Source organism: Aplidium turbinatum, chromosome 15 (genome assembly GCF_918807975.1).
Source record: "Aplidium turbinatum chromosome 15, kaAplTurb1.1, whole genome shotgun sequence".
Lineage (NCBI taxonomy): Eukaryota > Metazoa > Chordata > Ascidiacea > Aplousobranchia > Polyclinidae > Aplidium > Aplidium turbinatum.
The window spans coordinates 13,403,322-13,430,186 of NC_137486.1; the positions used below are offsets into that span (position 1 = coordinate 13,403,322).

Sequence of the window (26,865 nt, forward strand, 5' to 3'; positions counted from 1 at the left end):
AGAAAGTAAATCATCATAAATTTTTGTCAATGCTAAGCTTGTTGAATCATTTTTACAAAAACCATGTTGAGCTGGGGTTAAAATATTATATTTGTCAATAAAATTCATCATCCGTTTATATAGAATTTTTTCGAAAATTTTGGCAAAAGTTGGCAATAAAGAAATTGGTTGCAAATCTGTAAAGTGTAAAGGTGAACTAACTTTTGGTACAGGTATTATCAGACTCTTTTTGAGTACATCAGGAAAGATTTCTTGCAAGACACATTTATTCAGTACTTTTGTTAAAAAAGGGCATATAATTACATTAGCCATTTTGATAAATTTAGAAGGTATTTCAAAAATGCATGAAGCTTTATTTGCTTTGAGGCTTCTTATAGCATCAGATACTTCTATCTCATTTATATCAGGAAAGCCAAAAGAAGAACATTTTCTGTTTAACATGAATGATTCAAAATTTACATTTGAATTTGGAATTTTAGCTGCCATTGAAGTTCCAATATTTGTGAAGTAATTATTTAATAAATTAATGAATTCAATAGAATCTGTTTTATAGCTTTTATCATTTATAGTCATAGTTGAAGGAAGCTTTTTATTATTCGAATTTCTTTTCCCCTCTATCATCTCATGAATGATCTTCCATGTTTTCTTGGAGTCACTTTTTGTTTCTTCAAACTTTTTTTTATAATGTTGATTTTTTAGTGATTGTTTCAAATGATTCAGCTTATTGCAATATGCTTTAAGCTGAATCAGAAAAGCAACAATCACAAATATTCAGAAAGCAACAAACAACGCTATCGAATAGTGACAACTAGTCGTTACTTCTAACCCTGGTTCTGTATATTACTTAGATAGAAACAGGTAAATATCCATTTGGCCTTTTTATCCAATATTTCCTTGTTTGGTCTTTTTTTGTATTATTTTGGTTTTCAGACCTTTTTGATAGTCTGGCAAATTTGCTGCTGAATGCTGATATTCAAAAGAACAAATCCAAGCTCGAATTCTGGCACATTGAAACTTGAGTCAACAAGAACAAATCCAAGCTCGGATTCTGGCACATTGAGACTTGAGTCACGACTTACAATGCTTATTTTATCTTGTTTGAGTTTGGCCTATTTTTGCCGTTTTTCTACCTATGTTGTATTTGGTCTAAAATTGGCCTATTTTTTTTGGTGTTTGTTTTATTTTGACAAATTTCAGTCTGGCAACCTTGTAAATTAAATTATTCAGATTGCTTATATCATAGATATCTTACATATAGATATGCAACTCAGCAATCGTGGAATTATCGTCACGCTCGACTGACTTTATGGACACAATCAACAATCAAGGTTGCCAGCTTGGCTAGCGTATCTATGGTAGGCTATTATTGTACGGTTTGGGCTTGGCGAGTGGTGGCTTTTGAGCTCCTTTGGAATATTTTGTTTGGCGTATATTTCAAGTTTTCACAGAATAGGCTACTATGAAAAATCAAGACAATAATCTTTCTTCACGTAGGTTATGCAACTTCTGTTTCATGATCGTTGGAACTATCATTTAAGCTTATTTCCAGTGACTCATTAAAGCTTGTTGTAGGCAGTTTACAAACCTGAGATAGAGGGGCGCCGGAACAATTTTAAGACGAGAGTTTTAGGATGAGATATAGCGATAATGCTGGGCAACTCGTTTGTTTTCCCGCTACTAGCCATGAAAGTCGAAATGTGAGACAGATGAATAATTGCAATAGCTTGAACAAGAAACGAAAGGTAAATTTCACATTCATAGCACCACAATCTGCTGCAAAGTATAAAATGTGTCCACGGGATAATTTGTGTGGGCCTACTGTAGGCTATAGGCCCTATAATTTGGCTAAAAGCGAATAGCAGAAGTTGTTAGCCTATATTGCAAAATTTGCAGTAGCTTACATGACCTTAAAAGGGCACCATTGCTCCCCATAGGGCAGGGGGCATCCTCCCCCCTGCTGAGACAGCTTCATTAGCATCACGGATCCAACCGCCAAACCAAGACAATGTTAATGTTTGGTACACACCATAACTAGGCTACCAAATGCTATAGCACAGCTTTCGGTAGCCAGCAGTAACTTTCATTTTGGTAACACTCAGTAGATTAATTGAATAAAACTTCAGCTTGTCCTGGAACTACAGCTCCAAAAAAGGTCTTTATCTACCTATCAATGGTTGACAGGCTTGTTGTTAGGCATAGTCGGAAATTTTCAAGCATTTTTAGGGGTTGTCAGGCATTGTAGAGTAGCTACTTTCAGGCATTGTCTAGGATTTCCAGGCATTGTCGATCATTATCAGTGGTTGACGAGGTTGTTAGGCATTATAGAACATTTTCAGGCATTGCCAAACATTTTCAGGGGTTGTCGAGGATTTTCAGGGGTTGTCAGGCATTGTAGAGTAGCTACTTTCAGGCATTGTTGGGAATTTCCAGGCATTGTTTAGGATTTCCAGGCATTGTCGATCAATATCAGTGGTTGACAGGTTTGGTACCGTAGTCATTATGGAACATTTTCAGGCATTGTCGAACATTTTCAGGGATTGTCGAACATTTTCAGGGGTTGTCGAGCATTTTCAGGGGTTGTCAGGCATTGTCGGTAATTTCAAGGCATTGTCTAGGATTTCCAGGCATTGTCGATGCTAGACAACCCCTGAAAATGTTCGACAATGCCTCACAAACCCGTCAACCACTAATAATGATCAACAATGCCTGGAAATCCTAGACAATGCCTGGAAATTCCCAACAATGCCTGAAAGTAGCTACTCTACAATGCCTGACAACCCCTGAAAATGCTCGACAATCCCTGAAAATGTTCAATAATGACTACCTACCAAACCTGTCAAACACTGATGTTGATCGACAATGCCTGGAAATCCTAGACAATGCCTGGAAATTCCCAACAAATGTCTGAAAGTAGCTACTCTACAATGCCTGACAACCCCTGAAAATGCTCGACAATCCCTGAAAATGTTCGAAAATCCCTGAAAATGTTCCATAATGCCTACCAAACCTGTCAAACACTGATATTGATCGACAATGCCTGGAAATTCTAGATAATGCCTAGAAATTCCCAACAATGCCTGAAAGTAGCTACTCTACAATGCCTGACAACCCCTGAAAATGCTCGACAATGCCTGAAAATGTTCCATAATGACTACCATACCTGTCAAACACTGATATTGATCGACAATGCCTGGAAATCGTAGACAATGCCTGGAAATTCTAGACAATGCCTGAAAGTAGCTACTCTACAATGCCTGACAACCCCTGAAAATGCTCGACAACCCCTGAATATGTTCGATAATACCTGAAAATGTTCGACAATGCCTCACAAGCCTGTCAACCACTGATAATGATCCACAATGCATGGAAATCCTACACAATGCCTAGAAATTCCCAACAATGCCTGAAAGTAGTTAGCCTACTCTACAATACCTGAAACCCCTGAAAATATTCGACAACCCCTGAAAATGCTCCACAACCCCCCAAAAAGCCGACAATGCCTGACAATGCCCGACAATGCCTGACAATGCCCGACAATGCCTGACAATGCCTGACTTGACCAAACGACGTCTGTCATTACTTCGTCAAGCGAGAGATGCTTTTGGTTTCAAGGACGTCTGGACATCCAAAGGAATAGTGTGGTGCTTCTGGAATAACAAAAGGCAAGTGATAGATGATTTTTCAGATATTCCAAAAATTTTAAACCATAAGGCATAAAAATTTTAAACCTAACAGCTTAACTTATTTTGTTAGGCTGTAACATTATGCAGTTTTCATTTATCCTTTTGAAGCTAAACAAACCATATCACATGATATATTATTACCGACAACAAAAAAAACAAACTCAGGAACCTTTTTACTTTATCCATTCTCTTAAACCTTAGCTTAGCTTTTAACCAACCCTATTTCATACATACCTTTTTGTTTTTCAATTCTACGTTTATATAATACATGTTATTAAAACCACAATGTAACTATTGCATGAAAACAATCAGAAAAAATCAAAAATTTATTAAATGTTTAACTTGTCCCATTGAAGTTCATGTTAAATGTTGTAAAAAAAGTGCAAATTATCATGACACACAAAATTGGACATGTACCTTGTGCAGTGACTGGATTCCCCCTTTTGTCCATCTATCTAACACCGAATTAGCTACACTGGTTGGAAGCCACAGTGTATCAAATCTTACCTTCAAGCCTGACTATCTGAATGATATGTTTGCTAGCACATCTTACACAAGCAACAATGACATAGATGACCTTTTTATGCCTAATATATCTGAAACATATGTGGACTCAACAACTGTCAATAAACTAAAAATGGACTGCTCACTGGGGCCAGTGTTCACTTCATTATGTATCAATGCTCGGTCTATTGTTAATGTAAAAAATTTCACCAAACTTGAGGCCCTGTTGATGTCTATAAATATCAGTCCTGATTTAATTTCTGTAGTTGAAACATGGGTTCAGCCTAATTCAAAAGGTCCTTACTTAAACCTACCGGGCTATACATTCATATCAAATGCTCGAATTAACAGTCGCGGTGGAGGAGTAGGAATATACTTAAAAAGTGATATTATGTATACCAAGCGTGATGACCTAACCATTATGAAAGAAAAAGTATTTGAGTCTATTTTTATTGATATTTTTGTTGGTGGTAAACAAGTGACCTGTGGTAGCATCTATCGAGCACCTGCATTGGATGCTAAGTCAAATTTGGAATTTCTTGATCTGCTTAGTGCGTGCATGAATAACATAGGTACATCAAAACAATGCTACATAATGGGAGATTTTAATTATAATTTATTGGATTATGAAAACATCAATGTAGGCAATTTTACAGACTTGATGTTCTCAAATTCTTTTTACCCACTAATTAATAAACCTACTAGAATAACTGACACCAGTGCAACAGTCTTAGATCAAATATGGTCCAATGTGCAAACAGGTAATGAAAGTCGGTGTGGAATTCTAATTAATGCCATCTCGGACCACTTTCCAGTTATGCATTGTACAAATATTGGAAAACCCTCAGTTACATGTCATCAATATACCAGATCATTTAATCTCTCAAACATACAAAATTTCTCAAATGCTCTGGAAAATATGGACATCACTTGTTGCTTAAATCAAACTGATGCTGATGAAGCTTATGAGTCATTCATAGGAGAATATACTAGTCAATTTAATAAGCATTTTCCTTTACAAAAAACACCTTTAAAAAAGAATAATTCTTGGTTTGATAGAGAACTACTACATCTATTACGAAGAAAAGAGCGTTTGTTTAAAAAGTACATAGCAAATAAAACTATTCACTCCAAAAAGAACTACACCTCTGCAAGAAACTTATACTTCCATACAGTTCAACAAAAAAAGAAGGAATTTTATAAATCTAAATTTGAAAAGCAAAAGTTTAATTTGAAAGCTACTTGGCAAACAATCAACAATCTATTAGGTAAATCCCAGTCTAAGACTAACCATGGCATCAAAATAAATGATAGTACAGTCATTGACAGATTAACTATTGCAAATCACTTCAATGATCACTTTTCCTGTGCTGCCCATTCCCTTACAAAAAAAATTCCCAAATCAAATACAATATTTTCAACATATCTCGATTCTCCATGCTCTGAGACAATTTATATTTATCAAACTACTTTGAATGAAATTAAAAATATTATTCATGCTATGCCAGCAAAAACTAGCAGTGGCATCGATGAAATACCATCCATAGTTGTAAAGTCAACCCCAAACAATATACTGCATGCTTTAACTCATATATTTAACTTATCCTTAACGAGTGGAAAATTCATAAATACATTTAAGTTGGGGAAGGTGATACCTATCTTTAAAAAGGGTAGCTGCAAAGATTCAAACAACTACAGACCAGTCAGCCTACTACCTGTGTTTTCAAAGATATTAGAAAGAATCATGTACAACAGATTATACTCGTTTTTAATTAGACATAAATTTTTCTATAACAATCAATTCGGTTTCAGAAAAAATCATTCCACAAGCCATGCTGCTTCAATGCTAATAGAAAGTATCACCAGTATACTAAACGACAACCATCTTGCATTAGGAATCTTTCTTGATTTATCTAAAGCATTTGACACCATCGACCATAAAATATTGCTAGCTAAATTATATCATTTCGGAATAAGAGGCGTGGCCTATGATTGGTTCATGAGTTACCTGAGTAATAGAAAACAAAGAGTTGTTTTCAATGGCACACTATCTTCTAACATTAACAACATATCTTTGGGTGTCCCACAAGGGTCTATCTTAGGCCCTCTTCTATTCCTGATTTATGTAAATGACTTTCCTAACTGCCTTCAACACGGAACTGCAATTATGTTTGCAGATGACACCACCATTATATATAAAAATAAAACCGTTTCTGCTGTATATGATATTGCAAATCAAGAGCTTGTATGCATAGATCAATGGCTATCAACAAATCGATTGTCTCTAAATGTCACCAAAACCAAACATGTATTATTTTCAAGTCAAGGAAGCAAGACACTATCAAGCCACCCACCCTTAAATATTCGAAAAAACAACATAGAACAAGTTGCCTCAATAAAGTTTCTGGGAATAATTGTAAACGAGCATTTGTCATGGAAATCTCATATGGAAATCTTGCTTCAAAAAATAAGATCAACACTTTGCGTGACAAAAAAAATTAAGCCTTTCCTAAACAAACAAGCACTTCTCTCCATTTACCATTCTCTAGTTGAGAGTCAGATATTATATTGTATCTCAACATGGTGTCATGAAAACAAAACTACATTGCAAAAGCTACAACGTACATGCAATAACTTTCTTCGTACTGTATTTAACATTGACCGCAGAGAAAGCGTAAAAGGTGTAATGGAACTCAACAATTTAAAATCAATTAACCACATGAAAACTACAGAGATTGCAACTTTCATGTTTAAATATTCAAAAAGGCTACTTCCCACAACATTCAATGATATAATTATGTGTAAACAATCAAGTAGCCTAACAACAAGAAGTAATTCTCCTTATATTCCGATATATTGTAGAATTAACACTTGCAAACAATCAATACGGTACATGGGGCCAACAGTTTGGAACAAGCTTCCCCCTACTATAAGAAATGAAAGCAAAACTGTAAAAGGCTTTAAATTAAAAATGAACAAGCTAAATCTTTCTTAAAATGATCCTATCTAAGTATTACATGCACCAAACATACTAATATTATTTTTTTTGCCCAGAAATGATAGGCCAATGTGTGTAGATTCATTAGCAAAATAGTAAGGTTGTAAGTACTCCTACTGGCCTTCTGGTTCTTGTGTTTTTTGTCCACAGAAGTTCTACAGAGTCTTCAGAAGTTTCTCCATCCTCTTCGACCAATCGCCATCTTTCGGTGAAGCGGTGGCCATGTACTCCAACCAGTTGTTTTTTATATCAATATCTTGGACTGGATCGTCATGCTATTGTCTGATTATTTATCTATTTTTCTAACATGCCAAATTGGATTTCTTTATCACTTTTGTTATGGTTTAACGTGTAAAACATATACACGGTAACCCAAATTTATCATATTACTGTGACATGCCACTACTACTTCCCAGCTAGCGATACCTGTCGTTTTTGCATTAATTCAACGTTTGCTAACGTTGGATCAGTGTGGAAGTGACGAGTTTAGCTGACTGGGGTTTAAAATTATCGCTTTATCAACGCAACTTTTATCAAAGCACGCTTGATATCTTCAAGACATAACTTCCCTGGGTATAATTGAATTTCCGAAAGATGATGATGTTGTTTTGCTAGTTTGTTTTATTTGTTTTCGTCATTGTTTTTAGTGTCGTCAAGTTATAGCCTATCTATTTGGTGAGTCGTGCAAGGCCTATGGTGCGTTGCGCTTGAAATGGCTTTGCCCGTGGTAGGATTTCTTTGTGGGGTTTTCTTTGCCTGCCTTGCTCTTCTTGCTATGAGCTAAACGCATCAAGACGTGTTCCCCTTAAGACCATCAGCACTCTTGATAACGCACCATGGCCGATCTTCATAGCAACTGTCCATACAAATCTTAAATATATCAGCTAAAGCTATGTGGGCTAATAAAGCTATAGCCTAAATTTATTTGTTTTTTTTTGTTTATTAACATTTTCTTTTTTTTATTTTCTTATATCTTAAATTTTTCTGAAGGTGTTGCGACCGTGCCAAATTTTTTTTTCAACTCAATAACTTACTTCGGTCACAAGCACGTTTTTAACGTTCGCGTTTTGTCGCTTCTACCTTTTTCTCGACCTTTGCTATGTTGACGTGTATTGTTTTGATATGATGGTCAGAAATAAAAACAACTGAACTGAACTGAACTTAGAGGTACCCTCTATGACTGCGATTTGTTTTCAATCGCCAGAATCTCCATAAAGCAGTCCATGCGGAACGAGAATGTGACGTCATCACAAGCAATCCATACGTCAACTTGAAAACGAAGAAAGTTTTATTTAAACAAAATCCAAAAAAATATATTAAAAATAAAGTTGTTTTGCTGTGCCAAGTTTGAAGTTAATGCATACAGCCATAGCTACGCTGTTAGCCTTCAAACATCGTTACGCACCACTGAGTTGCATATCTATATGTAAGATATCTATGCTTATATAACCTCAGCGGCTAGGGTTGCTGTATGTTGATTGATTGATTGAATCTTTGTCCTCGGACTGAGAAAGCTTCTTGCAGAGCTTAATCTTGGCAGTTTCGCATACTTGTAGAGGCTTTGAATCACTGACGCAGGCCCGGTCACCGAGATTGACAGAGTGAAGTTTCCGATTGTTGAAGTCTTGTTGCTGGGAATTATTCCATTCATTAGATGCCGCTTGTAACTCTGCTTTCAATCTTACCATCAAATCAGTGCAGGAAATGAATTAAAAGTACCTATGAGCAATATTTAAATCTTAACTGTGTAGCCTACTGTACTACATAAGAATGCAACGTTTGTCTGATTTGGTAGCTATGTCCAATGGTTTGGCCAAAATTGGGAAAAGTTTTGCAAACCTCACTTGCAATGAAATTAATCATCACGTAAAAACAAGTAGTGCTGTGAACTTCTTACAACCATTTTGTCATCAGGTTTGTGTTTTTTTACTCTTGTTCCAAAAGTCCAAGATTTGATTGAAGAAGTGATTTGCGTAGCCTATCGGTAATTGAACAAGGTGTTTATTTAAATAATTATTCAATACCGGGTACCTATCATACAGGAAACTCAGTTAATACTGTGCATCCATTTGGGGACCTGTCGATGTTTTATGTAATGAGCAGTGGTTTTATTAATCTTTTTTTTTAGCATTAACTAAATACCGTAACCTCGTAAGGCAATGATTTTCAAACTTTTCTGTTTGTGTACGATTTGTAGTGGGGTGCAATCTAATTCGTACCATGAACAATTCGTACTGTCAGTTCGTATCTTGAAAAGATCAAGAGAAAAAATTAAAAAAAGCCGAAGTCGCTGATCGCACTTTCGGCAAACATTTTAAAATGGTTAGGGTTGATCGGAGTATCAGTTAGGTATCAGTATCCGTAAACAAACAAACTGAAAAGATCATGAGAAAAAAATAGAACATTGCTGATCGCAGTTTCCGTTTTTCCGCAGTTTCTGCATACATTTTAAAATTTCCGGTAATGATCCTAGGGTGCAACCTAGTTCGTACCCTGAACAGTTCGGACCCTCAGTTCGTACCCTCAAAAGATCAATTGAGAAAAAATTAAAAAAAGCCGAAGTCGCGGATCGGAGTTTCCACAAACAAACTCGAGGGTTAGGTTTAGGGAACGTTCAAATATTACGTAACGCTTTTTTTTCCGAATTTTTGACCCCCCCCTCCCTCATGTAACGCCAACGTAACGCTTTTTTCAATCCCCCCTCCCCCATGTAACGCTTTTTCACTATGAATTCAGCACAAAAAACTACCATTCCGTACTCGAAAGCGTTACGTAACGTTTTGCTTGAACCCCCTCCCCCCCCTGACGTGACGCTAACGTAACGCTTTGCATAAACCCCCCCCTCCCTCTCGAAGGCGTTACGTAATATTTGAACGTTTCCTTAGCGGAAACCGCGGTTAGCGGAAACTGCGGAAAAATATTTGCGGAAACTTTGATCAGCAAGGGCTAGGGTTAGAGAGCATAGATTACTGGATGGTTATTATGGTTAGAGTTAGGGTAAGCCGAAATTGAGGAAAAATGTTTGCGGAAACTGCGATCAGCGAGGGTTAAGGTTAGAGCATAGATTGCTCTATAGTTAGGGTAAAGGTTAGCGGAAACTGCGGAAAAATGTTTGCGGAAATTGCGATCAGCGAGGGCTAGGGTTAGAGCATAGATTGCTCTATAGTTAGGGTAAAGGTTAGCGGAAACTACGGAAAAATGTTTGCAGAAACTGCGATCATCAAGGGTTACGGTTAGAGCATAGATTACTCTATGGTCAGGGTAAAGGTTAGCGGAAACTGCGGTTAGCGGAAACTACGGAAAAATGTTTGCGGAAACTGCGATCAGCGAGGGTTAGGGTTAGAGCATAGATTAGTCTATGGTTAGGGTTAGCGGAAACTACGATCAGCGACTTCGGCTTTGTGCTATCTTTCTCTCGATCTTTTCAGGGGGAAAATATTTATAATGTTTGCCGAAACTGCAATCAGCGACTTCCGCTTTTTTTAATTTTTTCTCGATCTTTTCAGGGTACGAACTGAGGGTACGAACTAGTTTGCATCCATGATCCTAAGAGTTTGCCGAAGTCGCTGATTGCAGTTTCCGCAAACATTTTAAAAAGGTTAGGGTTGATCGGAGTTTCCGCAAACATTTTCAAAGGGGTAGGGTTTAGGGTTAGGATGTTTCCGCAAACAAACAAACTGAAAAGATTGAGAGAAAAAAATAGAACAAAGCCGAAGTCGCTGATCGCAGTTTCCGTTTTTTCTGCAGTTTCCGCAATCATTTTTAATTTCCCGCTAATGATCCTAAGAGTTTGCCGAAGTTGCTGATCGCAGTTTCCGCAAAACATTTTAAAAGGGTTAGGGTTGATCGGAGTTTCCGCAAACATTTTAAAATTTCTGGTAATGATCCTAAGAGTTTTTGTTTGTTTGCGGAAAATTTTTAAATGTTTGCCGAAACTGGAATCAGCGACTTCGGCTTTTTTTAAATTTTTTCTCTCAATCTTTTCAAGGTACGAGCTGACGGTACGAATTGTTCATGGTACGAATTAGGTTGCATCCTCTGTTGTACACCTAAAAAAACAACAACGCAAAGAAATACATTAAAAGACAAGAAAGTTTCTGCAAGCACAGGGTTAAAAGATAAATTATAAAATGAAAAAAAATCAAATTATTTTAATGACATGTAGCCTAAGTAATTTTTTTTACCTGTTGCTCAATGCGAGGAATCACTTTTCTAAAAGCTTATCTAAAACTTTGCCCAGTAGCAATTACCTGGACTTTGATGTCAAAATGGTTCCTATGACTTCGAATGTCATGCTCATCAAAGCTGGGAATCTCTGTTGCATCATAATTGCTTGAACACTCCTCCCCCCAAAACAAAATCGACCTTAGTAAATAGCCCAAACAAAATTGACCCTCAAAAATATCAGCCAGTACAAAATTCGTGGGGTAACTACTCCCCCATAAAAATTTGAACCTATTTATTAGGGAGTTTTTTTCTGTAATATGTAAATTTAGTGCATTTTTTTCTGGAGGGACATTTGCCTACATTCCTTTATAATGTGGCATGAAACAGCAAAATCTCAAAAGCGGATTAAGCTGTTTTGTACTATCACTCACATCGGAAGGTGCCACTCTCGCATGGAAGGCAACGTTGACCAATGGGCAAAGGGTGTGAGGACTACTCACCCTGACCTGCAATAACAGCTTATATCATTATTTTTAGACACACAAAGACAAGATGGACAATCCATATCACACTGATCTGCCAACTTATGCCGAAGAAGATCTTGGTGAAACTGCTTCAAGTAATACTACTGAAGAAAATACTACATCCACTACTGAAACTCCTACTAATCATGACACATCCATACCTAAGTCTTCTGGAAAACGTCACTTCTCAACATTTCCTTATCAACGTATGGCATCAGCAAAAACAAATCACCAATGTTTTCATTCTTTTTCAAAGCAGTTTCATACGGCATCATTGCTACGTGCTCTTACCACAGAAGAACTTGCTAGTCTTGCCAAGTTAAAACAATCTCGGCTTTCTAAGAGTTCTACCAACAATAAAAAATCTTCTAAAATAGAAAACGTTCAAAATTTAAATCCTAAATCTCGAGAAAGGAAAGTTCCTGCCTCTCGGATTGGAAGAATTGGTTCATTTGGTGGTAAGTATTTTTTTTACTTGTATCCAAGCTTTCTCCTGGTGGCTAAAGATTTAGTGGACTAAAGATTTAGTAGATTAAGTGGACGGGAAGGCAAGGAAGGCAATTTTTATGTCCACCTTCAGGCATACCTTTAAGTGTTCTACCATGGCCACCTGGAGATGCGGCCTGATTTGTCACATTTTTCAGATTTTGATTACCGCCACTGCGAGTGTTTGACTGACATTTTCTGAGATATTTTTACTTTGTGCTGTCTCTTAATGATATATAATAAAAGCTTTTTGTTGCCTTGGAGAAGGAGTAGCAAATGAGAAAAAGTAAGTTGAAAAGCGCTCAATCAGACTGTTAATTTTTAATTAACAGTCTGACCATTTGACTAAAATCTTAAGATTTTAAAACCTATTGTGTCATCTGGGGAAAATAGTAAAGAAAGCGTAAAAATATAATTTTTAGAAAAATTCGTTTAAACATTCGCCCAAAGTTGACAAAATGTGACAAATCAGGCCGTATCTCTAGGCAGCCATGGTTCTACCAAAGACACAGCTGCATGCTCTTGAGCGGTGTCAAACCTACACTGCACACACCCACCCACACCCTTTCGAGTGTCATACCAGCGCTCTCACCATTCAGCTATGCAGCTGACATTGTGAAGAAATCTGATTGTAACATATTTAAGGTGACATTCAGTGATTTTGCGACTTGCGTTTTGCTTTCATAGCTCATATCCATCACTTTGAAACATTGAAGTAAATGTACTTAAAAATGTATTGAAGTTGAATATGCGATTCTTTGTTGTGTCCATAAAGCTTTAATTTGTTGAAGTGTATTTCTACTTAACCATTTCTATCAGCTTTAAAAAAAATACTCATTGAGTTAATAATATTTTAAGTAATTTTTTTCAATTACAAAAACTTTTAGGTTTGGCAGCTGGCTTGGCATTTGGCACTATATCAGATTATGCAAAGAAAACAGTCGGATACCAAGACGGTAGAGTATCTTTCATCTATTGTTTTATTGTATACGGTACTTGTGTGCTTTAATTGTTGTATAAAATGTTGGAAAATGCGGAAATACTATCACGAAAGCTTCGTCTTCTTGCTTATGAGGCAGCAATTCATGCAACATCTCCCAATTGTTGCAATCTGTGCAATGTCTTCATATCAGGGTCTATGAGATCCACATGTTCTGCAGCTCGAAACACTGGACAGTGATTTATGATGTGCTGTGATGTTTGACGTTCACCACAAACACAGGCTAGTGAGTAACACAAACCCCAGGAAAACATATTGTATTTGAAGCGACCAACACCAGTAGTCCAGTACGGAGGCGATTCATAGTCAGTTAGTCAACCATTCTTTCGTTGGCAGGTCTGAGCCAGGTGGTACTTTAGTGTCTGGTGTGACCCGGAACTGGTCGGGCCGCGAGATGATTTCCCAGCAATCTCTCCATGACTTCATGAAGTTGAAGTTATCTCCATGAAGTGCCACAATGTGTCCTGAAAAAGGGCGCCTGGAAGGCAGGCGTTGACGTGTGAGCTGTTGTGTGTCAAAGACTACAGTGTGGAAAGATGGCGATCATTAACCTTTGCCTTTAATGCCAGCCGTATGGTGGGATTCTCTATGCGTAGTTTTGGTTGGGCAATGCTTGAAAGCACTGGTAATAAGCCTGTGGAGGTTGTGATTATGCGCATGGTGTCGTTAAAGGCGATATCTACTTTTTCTGCATGTGTGCTTTAGGGCCAAATCGTCTGCATAGCTATACTGTGTGAGGTTTGTGTGGGCGCTGGGGAATGTCGCTAGTTTATTCATAAACATGGGTGCTAAGCAAGATCCTTGTGGAACTCCATTCCATTGACGACGGTGACGGCTGGATTGTCCGTATCTGGTTTTCAGCACAAATGTGTGGTTTGCTATAATGTTAGCAAGAAAGCGAACATGTTGTTTATCGGGAATCTTTTGTAGGTGCTTAAGTGCTAGGCCTTGGTGCCACACTGTGTCATAAGCAGCCGTTAAGTGCTAATATGACATCAGCTTTATTGCCCCTCAAAACTATCCTCTATATCATTACTCAATTTAGTTGTTTGATTGGTTGTACAACGCCCATAGCCGAAACCAGCTTGTTCTGAGTGAAGTTGCCGATCAATGACTGGTTCAAGGCATGTCAAAATGAGCCACTTTAGAATCTTGTAGAAGATACAGAGGAAAGAAACAACATGATAACTCTCGGGGTCTTTCAACATTTTTTTCGGCTTGTGTAGGGCAATTTTGGGTGGTGATCGGATCCAGTCTTTGAGCTTTGCCATATTTCAGTTGTTGAATCGCCGTATGCAGCTCTTAGGAAGCAAAAGGAGCTGATAAAACGTCATTAAAGGGCGGGGAAACCCAAATTAACTTTTTGCGAGTTTTTTGTTTCAGCGTGATGTCATTGTGTACAACATGCGTTTTAGAAAAAGAAAAATCCAAATTTTGTTGCCCTCGTCTCGCTAAGGCCGCTTTTGTTTGATCCCCGTTTGCGAGATCTCGCGCGCATCCAGCCGTGACGCTGTACGCTGTGACGTCACAAGGTACATATACAGTATTGTTCGAATTAATTGGTCAAGAAAACAGGCTGAAGATGTTGTCCACCAACCAAAGAAACTGGGAAGCTATTTCTGTTCTAGGGCATTTGTGTTCTGACTTTTTGCGGCCTGATCTTTCAGATGCTGCAATGTCAGGGTTTTCTGGGTTTTCTACTGAAAAAAACAGTTGATTTTTTACACTGTTGTTCTGTGTTGCAGGCTTTGACATTGTAACACTAAAAAATTGTTCCAAACCGTGTTCATGCAATTTTGAAAGAAGGTGGTGGCCACATTAGGTATTAAACTATACACATTACACATCTGTTAAATTATCGCAATAAACTAAATATACACAAATTCAGCCTGTTTTCTTGACAGTTTCAATTAATTCGAACAATACTGTATGTATCTTGTGACGTCACGGCTGGATGCGCGCGCTGCCTCGCCAACGGGTATCAAACAAAAGCGGTCTTAGCGAGACGAGGGCAACAAAATTTGGATTTTTCTTTTTCTAAAACGCATGTTGTACACAATGACATCACGCTGAAACAAAAAACTCGCAAAAGTTAATTTGGGTTTCCCCGCCCTTTAACACTCGAGGCACTCCAAAGTTTGCTGCACTCCTATTTTACTTTAAGTTCGTGTTTCTTGTCAGCACCAGGGAATGTTTCATTGGCCAAAAGTTGATGGGCAATGCTGTTGGCTGATACAGGGCAGGGTTTAAACTGCGACCAGTGAGACGTTTGAACCTCTTCGACGTCTTCCTACTAGAATGGGTAAATCGATTGATTGGACCGTAGCTTGCCGCTTTAATCGCTTTTTATCAAGGCAGTTCATTTGCTCTGAGGCGCTGACTGCAACATCTTCATATGAATCAGCGCTCAAAAAGTCATTGTAGTGTAAGTCACATTCCTTGTCAAGTGGAAATGAATTTATGATAAACGCCACGACCCACGAGGGACTGTTGAAGGAAGCTGAGTTGTGATATATTTTAAATTTCCGTTTTAAGTACTTGTTTGATTCGATATATGACTCTGTTGTACTGTTCAACTCATGATCGAAAACAATAATGCATTGTATCCAACCCTCAATACGAGGAAGAAACGTTTACAATGATGATGATGTTTTAGTTGCTTTTTTCTTTTTAGATCAAGGCTCCAAAAGTACTGCATTTTCCAGTGCATCTATGTTGCTAAGCGAAGCAAATTTGAATCGAATTGTCAGCACTCTCTGCACTGTCAGGGGCGCTGCACTGAAGCTTGGCCAAATGCTGAGCATCCAAGGTAACCAACTTGTGAGAATGTGAGTTTTTTGTACTAAAATTGTGTCCAAGCGGCCATAGCGTATGGATAAGCCTAGTATTGTTTTTCAGATGCTTCCGTCATTGATCCAAAGTTACTGGAAGTTTTTGACCGAGTACGACAAAGTGCTGACTTCATGCCTGTCTCACAAATGAAAGTATGATTGCCTGGCTGTGTCAACGTCAAACGTTGTTTAAATGGCTATAAAAACATCCGGATCAGTAATTTCCTTAATTGTAGTTAAAAATGAGCATGTTCACGAATCTGTCAAGCTGTTTATTTTTAGTTTTACGGTAATCTGAAGGTATGTTGTAATCTTTAGAAAGTTCTCGTCCAAGAGTTTGGTGCTGACTGGAGAAACAAAGTGATGGAATTTGATGAGAAGCCTTTTGCTGCTGCATCTATAGGACAGGTTTGTTGGGTGGACTTTTTTCGAAAATTTTAGTGGTGAAAGTGTTGTGTATAAATCTTTTTTTTTCTCTTAGAATGATTTCAGAACGTACAATATTATTATGTTGCTGGTGTTTAAACGACTCTAGCTTTTTTGAACATAATTGACAACTATTTTAAGATGCAATTTTGGTAAAGAGGTGACTGTCTTCAACCATAAACAGATAAAACCAAGCAACCACACGGCATTTAACATAATATATTAAACTGAACAATGAACATAAACTATAAACTACGAACGTTTTCGGCCATACACATTAGCCTTTTTCAAGTAACGAAAAAATAGCTGATTTTTACATCTACATTGAAATAAATAACTGATCTATACAATGAATTGCAAACCAAATGCATAAGAATGAAACGGCAAAGCAGAGTGATGTGCCTTTCTCCTCTGCTTTGCCGTTTCATTCTTATACATTTGGCTTTCAATTCATTGTATAGATCAGTTATTTATTTCAATGTAGATGTAAAAATCAGCTATTTTTTCGTTACTTGAAAAGGGCTAACGTGTGTAATTGTGTATGGCCGAAAACGTTCGTAGTTTATAGTTTATGTTCAGTTTAATATATTATGTTAAATGCCGTGTGGTTGCTTGGTTTTATCTGTTTATTTTGAGATGGTCATAAAAAAGTATACAGATATTTCCATTTATAATGATTTGTAGAAGTTTTTTTTTACATACTTCATTTGTGCTGTGTCCATACGTTACAGGTGCACAGAGCTGTGTTGCATGACGGCAGACAGGTTGCCATGAAGATACAGTATCCTGGTGTGGCGGAAAGCATTGATAGTGATATCAACAATCTAGTGACCCTGCTTAAATTTTGGAACGTGTTCCCAGAACGTAAGTCAAATGTTATGGATCTTTGTTTTAAGGGCTGGGTGAACACTTGAAAAAAATGAACCCTTTACAGATGGCATATTTGGATTTAAAACTTTGTTCGCTATTTGCCAGCTGTACAAAATATTGAAGTGAGGCCTTTAGAACGTGTCAACGTTGTTGTGTGAAGTGCTGTTGAATAAGTGTCTGAAATAATAACCATGCGGTGGAACGGCGCAGCGGGTAGAGCGCTCGCTTTTCAGTCATGCTATAATTGCTATGGTGGTTCGATTCCCGGCTTGAGGTGTTTTTTTTTTTAATAAACGCCGCTCACCTCTACCCAAAGTGCAACAAGTTGAGCGGGCGTGATTGTGAAGAAAAGGCGGCCGAGAAAAAAGAACTGGCCACTCTACTCTCCTTAGTGCCGAAGGCTTGGTGTAAAATGGTAGCCTCGTTTTTTATCCCCGGATGCTTGGAATCAATATCGTTTCTCCACCTTTATCCAACTAGAAATTTCCACGAACGTTAACATTATATGTGAATTTATGTTATGATTGTCCCCGTGTTTTCCGTAGTTGATTCTGTGAGCTTTGTCTCTCCTTGTCGTCTATTGGGGTCGATATTCGAACAGAGCGACACAGACTTTGGAGTTCTAGTCACAGTGCGACATCAAACGGTGAAAAACTGAACCCGCAACCTTTGTTTTTTTCTCGCGCTATGGCGTCCTTGCCCGACGTAATCCTAGTTCCAGAAAGGGCTTGAAAACTCTCGATTGTTTTATATTTCTATAGGATTGAAATACTTTTGTCTCCAACTGATAATAAGTTGATATTTCAGAGCTGTTCGTTGATAACTTTATCGATGTTGCCCGGGCAGAGTTAGCCTTGGAGTGCGATTACGTGCGCGAAGCGGAATTTTCAGAAAAATTTAGGTGCTTTTTTATTTACTTTGTTTGTTTTTGTAAATAAAGTTTTTGATCATGTAAGTTTCTCTATGGGCGTTGTGAACCATAGTTTATTTACATACCGCATAGAGATGTGATATTTACATTACACCATACTTCAGTCCTCGAAATTAGCGGCGGCACACGGCAATTGCCGTGGTAAATGCTGCCGCAAACGTCATAATGGCCATTCTGCTACGGCAATAAAAATGCCGTCGCAAAATGAGCATTTAATTCGAACAAAAATTGTTCAAAATTTCTTCCTGTTTGATTTACTCGCAGCGTGAGTTTAATCAGCAGAAACATCGCACCAAGACCTCACCTCGGACTATTTTACTTGCTGTGAACACTCGAACAGTCTTCAAAATTAGCATATTTTTACTTCGCAAAAACATTGACGAGGCCAAACGAAAAAGGTTGAAATTGCCTCGGCAATTGCTGTGAACGTTTATTACGAAAAATATTGTACCAAAACATGCAAAACGAGAAGAGAAAAAAATAATCGAATAGTCTATCACGACCGCACTGTTTGATTTGTTGTGATGTAATAATACCAAAAGTAGCGATAAAGCGATCAACGCGATACGCACGCTGTTACGGTGATTCACGTTGTAACTCATTGGGGGGAAAGTAAGTTAATTTTGGGTTGATTCAACGTTCGAGTCAGCACAAATCGATTTAATTTTCCCGGCGAGTTATATCGCGTAACAACAATGCCCAATAAGATATTTACGTTTGTTTTACATTAATTCGACTTCTAGCGACGTTAAATTATCATGAAATAACGTTAATTGCTCAATCAGGTACCGATAACAAATCAATAGCTCCCTGCGAGAAGATTGCCTCGATTTACGTATACAGTACACTAACATAATTTCGGCACAACTAGGATACTGCGAGCAACACAAAGTCTGTTAGATAAAGAACTAGTTAGAATCGGAATCATCGGATGATGAGGTTGTCGCGTCGTCACTGGAATACTTGAAGACGCAAAACTGCCCGTTCATGAACGCGCGATGCCATATAATCGGCAGCATTATTTTTCTTTACTGCCAAAGAACCATTTATCCAATTTTGTACCACTTTTTATATTCGCAACGACACCGGTCAAAAATAAGCATTCGATGAAAGAATAACTTTTGCGTAACAATTAAGCCAGTATTTATAAGGTTGCAAACTTTTTACAGTTTACAAGAGCATTGTCAGCGTATAAAATAGCGTGCGTGATGCTCTGGGCTACCGCCGTGTGACACACGATGAAGAAGAAGCGCATAAAATTTCTTTTGATTAAAGCATACGGCAATTGCCGCCGCAACCCAAGGTTTGTTGATTTGGCGACGGCAATGTTTTTGCCGTCGTAGATGGAAGCTAATTTCGAGGGTTGATACTTGTAGTTTTCTCGTGCTTGTTCGTTTACTTTATTTTGATTTGTTAAAGGACGTAAGGTTAGAAATATTCGCTTTTTTATTTAATAGTTTTTATTAACTTTTTCAACAACTTTTGGGCGATACGTTTATGATGCAGAATTCTACAAAAAAACAACATATATTTACTTTTTGAAAAGATAAAATGAGCATTTGTAGCAGTCAGCTACACCATTTTTGCATCTTGAATAATGGAAATGTAAAAACTTGGATCATCGACAATTTAAGTGCATTGCGACATTGTGAATTAATATGCTTTTGGAGCTCTGGATGCGAGCTCGTTTTGTTATACGCAAACATGTTAAGTTAAAGCCGCCAATCTTCAGCAGATTTAACATTTTTTTAACGCTAACTAAAACTTTTTTCATCAACCCTGTCAGGAAGGACTTCTCTGGTGATGAAATGTACGGAGTTCCGGCTCTGGTACCGGAACTAAGCGGAAAGAAAGTATTGACAACAGAAATGGTGAACGGAATTTCAATCGATAAAGTTGTCAAGCTGAGCCAAGATGAACGAAATTTCGTGAGTGTTTTGCCTTAAAGGCTTTGTAGCCTTAAAGGCTTTGTAACGAGCTTAATACCTCTTCAATCCTTTGCTTAGCTGTAACAAAAACTCACCTAGATCTGTTGCTTTAAGCTCGGTCCTTCCTAACCCGCCATTGTTTGTTTCGTAACAGCTGGATGTCCCATACTGTTTTTTATGTCATTACGTCAGTGTCATTATGTCAGTGACAGTGTTTTTTTTAAGGTGTTTTGAGGGACCAAAACGGTCCTCCAAATTTCTCCAGCGGTTTCCCAAAATTTGGACTTGCAACTACAGTAGAAAAGTAATGGTTGTTTCTTGCTATGTCTTGTCGATAATACGAATATAGCCTACGATCAATAGTTCACGTCCGGAAAAAAGAATAAGTGGAGGTACAGCTAACAGCTGAATCAAAGAGTTATTCACAAGTGCACCTTCGATACTCGTCAATGTTTATTTTTGATTTATGGCGCATAATGTTTTTACGTGTGGAAACATAACAAGCAGAAGCCAACAAGCACACTTTGTTTGGTTGTGCAGCAAACTTGTTTGGCGGCCGTGTTGGGCAGGCTGTTTGGTCGCTGTCACAATCATGTAAGCTGTGCCTTGTCGACTAATTCATTTTATGTTGCGTTGATTGTATGTAGTTATGGCTATTTTTGGTATTTAAATGAAACACTTGCGGTCTCTTAAAACTACTTCGCGGTCACCCAAACCAAACCTTAAAAAAAAACCTGGTCAGTGATATTCAAAGATAAAGTACCAGTCCATACACAATACACATTCATCGCGTGTTGCACCTTTAGGTTGCCGCAGCTCTATTGAGGCTGGTACTTCGTGAAATATTTGAGCTTCGTTGCATGCAGACCGACCCCAACTGGGCAAACTTCCTGTACGATCAAGAACAACAAAAAGTAGGTTGTTTTTGTGTAAAAAGTTAGCAGTGAATGACTTCATCACAAGAGACTTTCTATCGTATAGATAGAGTAAATAATGATATACAGTAGATGAGGTTTTTGGTTTACACGTGTTTAACAAAAAGCTTTTTCAAAAATCTTCTGTGCATGTCGGCCGAATTTTTTTTATGGTTATTGGTCGAAACGTCCTGTCGAAGCGATTTTTCTTCGTATGAGTAGGCATAGATTTGCACAGTAAACATCCTATTATTATTTGACCCAGCTCTGGTTGCTTGACTTCGGGGCCAGCAGATATTACAGGAAGGAATTTGTTGATGAGTACATTGAGATCGTGAAGGCTGCTTCGGTTGGTGATCGACAAAAAGTTCTTCAAATTTCTCGAAACTTGAATTTCTTAACCGGCTACGAGCCGAAGGTAAGCTTGGTCATGAAATAAATTAGCTATTTTTTACATCGAGAGTTAGGTGTTTTTTTCAAGGCGTTGATTAGATGAAGCCGTCAGGCAGTTGTTTAATGTTTATATTGTGTCTACTTGTTTATGCTTGCATGTGTCTTATAGTGCAGGTTGCATGCAGGAAATTTATTGAATTGCTCTCTTCGCTTTGTATGAATCGCAAGGTCTGAAATAAACGCTTAATAATATAAGTTACTTCATTCGTTATTTTTATGCAATGCGCAATGGTTTCTTCACAGTTGGTAGATAGTCGCAACTTTTAGTCATTTATAGAGGTCTGATTTATGTAAACTTGAATCAGACAACAATACATTAACGAGTTCTTTAACCGCCGACTCGTCTGCGCTGGCACTGTCTGCTATGTGAATCGCTGACGTCAACGCATATCACCGATGGATACAGCGCTGTGCAAAAATGAAAATCACTTATCATTTATTATTACTAGTATAATCATTATTATCATCCAGATGTGCAAAATAAATTGATTTTCAGGTTATGGAAGAAGCTCACATTGATGCCGTTATGATAGTCGGAGAACCTTTCACTAACGAAGATGTGTTTGACTTTGCAAAGCAAAGCACATCGAATCGAATTGTACAGCTTGTTCCAACCTTCCTAAAGCACAGGCTCACACCACCGCCCGAAGAAACATACTCTTTGCATCGGAAACTATCCGGCGCTTTTCTCGTTGCGACAAAACTTGAAGCGAAATTTGCTTGCAAAAAAATGTTCGACAATATTTACGACAGTTATTGGAAGGAGGAGAAATCGCAATGATCGCAGCGGAAAGATTTCCGTTTTCTTGAAGTTTATCTCCGGTTTCCGTTTTTTCCATCACGTTGCATTTTAAGCTATTTTTATGTTCTTTGTGATTGAACTGCAGTCTACCTACTTCTCTCTTCACATGTCCGTAACGCTATATTCACAAATCAATAGGTCAGTTTGTGCCGTTTCCACTTGGGTTAGTTCTACATTGCAAAGCTCAATGATGAAATACTTCCATCCGAAAACAAGACATTTGAGCAATCCCGAAACAGTCTTTGATTTCGCGAGTTTTGATAAAGAACTTTACTGTGCACTTTTTGTCGCTTGTTTGTTTCTGACAAGTTTGCAATAGTTACAAAATATTAACCTAGAACGAAACGAGATGTGCTTGAGGATACACGCACTGCAGGAACAGCTAGTTCTTTAGTGGAACGCTCGCACTACCAAAGCAGAATGTAAATACTCGTTTTTATTATTTTCAATTATAAATTACCTAGACAGCAAATCAATCGTTTTTTACATAGGTTTAACTTCTGCAGACGTTGAATCAATGCAAAAAAACGACATTTGCTGTCTGGAGAGTTCCGCATTTAATACACACAAGGTTCTCGAATTATGATTCGCTTTATCGGGTTCGAGGCCGTTCACAGACATTCTTTCGGGACATCGAATATCTCCGGGCTGGAAACTCCTAGGCGAATGTCGGAATATCTGCGATTGAAGAGATACCAGTTGATTTCTATGTTTAAGAAGTAGTTGGTGTAACTTATCACCAACAAAGCAACGAATTGCTAGGGTAGCCTATTCCAATATCGAACGTGGAAGTATTAACAAAAGCTTTGTCTTGGGCTGTTCAAATATCGAATGACATCTAATTTCTTCTTTACCGCTCCCAAATGTAAAGCTTGTCGCCAACATAAGCTATGGAGCAATTCATCCTCAGTTAGCTCAGTGGTTACGCGCCCGGCTCAAAACTACGCGGCGCTAGTTCGACTCTCGGGGTGTGCGCTTGAGCAACGCATTTCAGGACTGCTCTTCATTCAGCGGCACCTTGTGAATGGAATAATTACCCGGCAACACTTATCGGAAAACTTCACTCTGCCAATCTCGGTAACCGGCCCTTTCGTCAAGATCTTCGACAAGTATGCGAAACTACCAGAAATAACTTATCAAGGCTTTGTCAGTCCGAGGATAAAGATTCAAAACCAACCAACGACAGTCACAGTAGTTTGCTGGTGAAAAGAACTGCATCTTCCACAGATACATTAAGTTGTAGATTGCTTACCCTCAAATGAGGAGTTTCTACATAATCTACAACGACTACAAAAGCGTTTTTTCAGAAACACACGCACATAAAGGTAAAATTACTGCAAGGTTAATTTTTTAATCAACTTACGAAAAGTGATAGTGGAGATCCACACCATCATGCTTCCCTATGTATTCCTCTTCGATTGGAAGGCAATGTTCTCTCGTGAAGACTTGAATTCCGGAAGCTAAGTAGTGCGACAACGTATTTGTATTGACTCGCCTCAAGTAGGCCAGACAGTTGCTTCTTTACCGACTTATAATCAGGGCTGTGGAGTCGGAGGGATTTTAACGTGTCCGGAGTCGACCAGTTATAAACCGAAAAGTCTGAATCGTCAGTTATCTTTTCGCCCGACTCCACAGCCCTGCTTGTATTCATTATCTTTCATCCATAACCTTGATTCAATTTTTACTTAGCCTACATTAAAAAATGCTAAAGCATTGTTTGGCTAAACAAACACAAAAATTAAGCACGTAAACAAGATTGTTTTACTGTTAACTAATTACTAAACTAATCCACCCTCATCATACCATCAGTGCTTCGGTGAGTCCATGTTTGAACAACCACACCGTTTTCTGGTCTATCGAGTGAGCCGAGTATAGCTTCTCCAGTGTAGGTGGAGCCTGGTAGAATTTCGATTGCTCGAAATGATTTGCTGAGAGCAGTTTTGCTGCATTTTCTTGTTTTCAAGTCGATTCTATATTGCGTTTTCTGAAATTCGATTTAAAAAGAAAGAACAGTATTTAGGAACATTTTTTATCATCTTCACGTTTTAAGCTAGGGTAGGCTACACGTTGAACATACCGTACCCTACATTACGACGCCCAAATAAGCTAACCATCGCCGTTTTCATTAGGAGGTACAGTAGGGTACCCAGGCTACGTACCTTTGCGAAAAGAGACAACGTATCGTATGCAGCTCTGGTACTATTGGCGTCGACTTTTTCTACAAATCGTACTTGCATTCCCACGGCGTCGTATGACATGTGTCCCAATGTATAGTAGCTGGTATGGTGATCATACTAAACATTTGTTTTAAATTATTGGCAATTGCAATTAAATTATTGGCAATTAAATTATTGGCAAAAAAAAAAAAAAAAAAATGGCAATTGTGGCAGGAGACTGCAGCTTTTCCTGATAGCTTATCTAACTTAGTAACTTATTTTTGTCAAACATCAAGACTAGAGTCAAACTACTGTTCCATTGGGTCGTCTTTATTGTTAGCATTTTTACCAATTACGCAATCACTGATGTAGACTGATTCAATTTGAATTAGCCTAAACTTCTACTACGTAACATCCACATTTAAAGTATGCCATATAGGCCTAATTAAGCTTAGGCTACAGGTAGGCATATAGCCCAGTATTATGCAACGAGAGACGTAGTTGAACATAATAGAATTCCAAGAGCCTTGTTTGCAAACTAATTTTATTAAACCATTTTCCAATGTCAAAAATAAGACATTTGCATCAAACTTCCATGAGTCCATCGAAACAGTTATGTTTGGTTTTCAATGCGAGATAAACCTATTGCTACGTCGGACGTCGCTAGGTGCAATGTGCCGCAGAGAAGGTTAACTGTAGGCCTAGGCTACGATTTAAAACCTTATTTGAAGAAAAATAACCTTGAAAGATGTTAACTCGAGAGTTTAGGAATATATCTACAATAAATAAACTTACACCATACGTGTTTGCTTCCCAGGTCTTGGGTGCGACTGAAATAAAAGATATGTAATTATTCATCAGCTTATGTTGCAGGCAGGGAATGCTATAAACTGGAATGGAAGGGACATTTTGGGATGGAAGATGGAAACTGTTAAGGATGGAAAGGATCGGAAGATTTGGATAACAAGATTTTAGCAAATTGATAAAGCAATAGCCTCCCCGCCATAAAAACTATTGAATCTACATATAAACAATCTTTTCGTGTTTTTGGTTTTAATATGGACAACCTTGTCTGATACAAATAAATAATAATAGAGAATTCTCGTTTTTGCTTGAGCTAATAAACTATGTTTACGCATTGTTTGATAAAATGTTAATTTTTTTATCATAGACAGCAAAGTGAAGATGGTCTAACTCTTGGTTTGTGGGGTAGGTTGAACAACGAGTCTCAATTCAAGAACAGTGACATCTAGTTGATGGAATAACTTACGTGCAGCGACACTTTGATAACAAGTGAAAATTCAAATTTTTATTCTCGGTGACTAAGGCTGGGCTAGAGGTCAAGGTCTTCCAAGTGTACAAAGAATGAAAAATTCCACAGTCACTCTCTACTCTCCATCTACCACATCATTTTAGTTATGTCGGTTTAGCTTACATTTATTCATCCTGAGAGCTACTTTCAAGTTTCAGATGATGTCAAAAACCAAATCGGTCATTATTGAAGTGCGTGGCCGAAGTTGGTTAGTAACATAAAAAAATTGTGACCCTGAGAACAGATATTTTCTATTGGTAGCAAGCTAGTGCCCATTCAACAATAGATTATGCCTACTTACCGCATCCGGTTTGTCTTGGACTCGGCTTTGCTGCTACAGCTATCAAAAGCAACGACAACACAATGTAAAATTTCATTGTGGCTTCACACGAGTTTCTTAAAACTTATTATTTCTTACTCTCTAAAGTAGAGTAGTTTTAGAAATTTAAATATATTTACTTTATATTACAGGCCTGTTGTAGCCTACGTAGGTTGCACTACAATGACACTGTTAAGTTACTTCATTTCACTTGCATTTCATATTTTAATTCTAAAAGTGTAACCTTCTGATAAGTTATGAGGAAGAGAGCAGTAGCAATTTTTTAATCTTTAGAGGCGATGGACATTGTTGTCCAATATTGCCTAACAGCATATAATTGCCGATGAAGACAACAACTGAAAAGGTGCATGAGCAATAATTGACTCGTTGCAATGAGTAAACAGAAGTATAAATTAATAGGTTAAATTTATCAATGATTTAATCGATCATGTGGCTGTTTGTTTGATTAGGAGACCGGGTGATATTTATAGGACTTCATAAATTTAATATATGACTATAATATATGTTTGCACTTCCAGTTTTTTCTTGGAAACAAATATT

General features: G+C 37.8%; 2 protein-coding genes across 3 annotated transcripts; one reads left to right on the forward strand and one right to left on the reverse strand.

The window, feature by feature from the left end:
- Nucleotides 1–8,733: 8,733 nt before the first annotated feature.
- LOC145784128 (atypical kinase COQ8B, mitochondrial-like) lies at nucleotides 8,734–22,968 on the forward strand. Of its 2 annotated transcripts, none has more exons than XM_082595883.1 (12): nucleotides 8,734–9,099; nucleotides 11,890–12,334; nucleotides 13,250–13,318; nucleotides 16,037–16,171; nucleotides 16,261–16,346; nucleotides 16,512–16,601; nucleotides 17,351–17,483; nucleotides 18,297–18,390; nucleotides 20,207–20,348; nucleotides 21,155–21,262; nucleotides 21,528–21,680; nucleotides 22,212–22,968. In XM_082595883.1, the coding sequence occupies exons 1-12, from the start codon at nucleotides 8,956–8,958 to the stop codon at nucleotides 22,494–22,496; spliced, it is 1,884 nt and encodes a 627-aa protein (XP_082452009.1). In that variant the 5' UTR covers nucleotides 8,734–8,955; the 3' UTR covers nucleotides 22,497–22,968. The 2 variants fall into 2 exon arrangements, with proteins under 2 accessions (XP_082452009.1, XP_082452010.1); XM_082595884.1 differs by having other exon boundaries at nucleotides 13,259–13,318.
- LOC145784129 (mammalian ependymin-related protein 1-like) lies at nucleotides 22,934–26,408 on the reverse strand. Its single transcript, XM_082595885.1, has 6 exons — nucleotides 26,287–26,408; nucleotides 25,469–25,503; nucleotides 24,677–24,811; nucleotides 24,321–24,501; nucleotides 23,881–23,977; nucleotides 22,934–23,195 (listed from the first exon to the last, which is right to left on the reverse strand). The coding sequence occupies exons 1-6, from the start codon at nucleotides 26,360–26,362 to the stop codon at nucleotides 23,129–23,131; spliced, it is 591 nt and encodes a 196-aa protein (XP_082452011.1). The 5' UTR covers nucleotides 26,363–26,408; the 3' UTR covers nucleotides 22,934–23,128.
- Nucleotides 26,409–26,865: the final 457 nt, after the last annotated feature.

What these genes read in the sequence shown, in the direction of transcription:
- LOC145784129 (XM_082595885.1), bottom strand. Translation starts at nt 26,362, where the DNA reads ATGAAATTTTACATTGTGTTGTCGTTGCTTTTGATAGCTGTAGCAGCA. An exon ending in GACTCACCGAAGCACTGATG is followed by an intron (nt 23,978 to 24,320) that starts GTATGATGAGGG and finishes CGCACTACTTAG; the next exon opens with CTTCCGGAATTCAAGTCTTC. An exon ending in GATCTCCACTATCACTTTTC is followed by an intron (nt 23,196 to 23,880) that starts GTAAGTTGATTA and finishes CTTCAATCGCAG; the next exon opens with ATATTCCGACATTCGCCTAG.
- LOC145784128 (XM_082595883.1), top strand. Translation starts at nt 8,956, where the DNA reads ATGCAACGTTTGTCTGATTTGGTAGCTATGTCCAATGGTTTGGCCAAA. An exon ending in AAGAATTGGTTCATTTGGTG is followed by an intron (nt 12,335 to 13,249) that starts GTAAGTATTTTT and finishes AAAAACTTTTAG; the next exon opens with GTTTGGCAGCTGGCTTGGCA. An exon ending in CTGCTGCATCTATAGGACAG is followed by an intron (nt 16,602 to 17,350) that starts GTTTGTTGGGTG and finishes CATACGTTACAG; the next exon opens with GTGCACAGAGCTGTGTTGCA.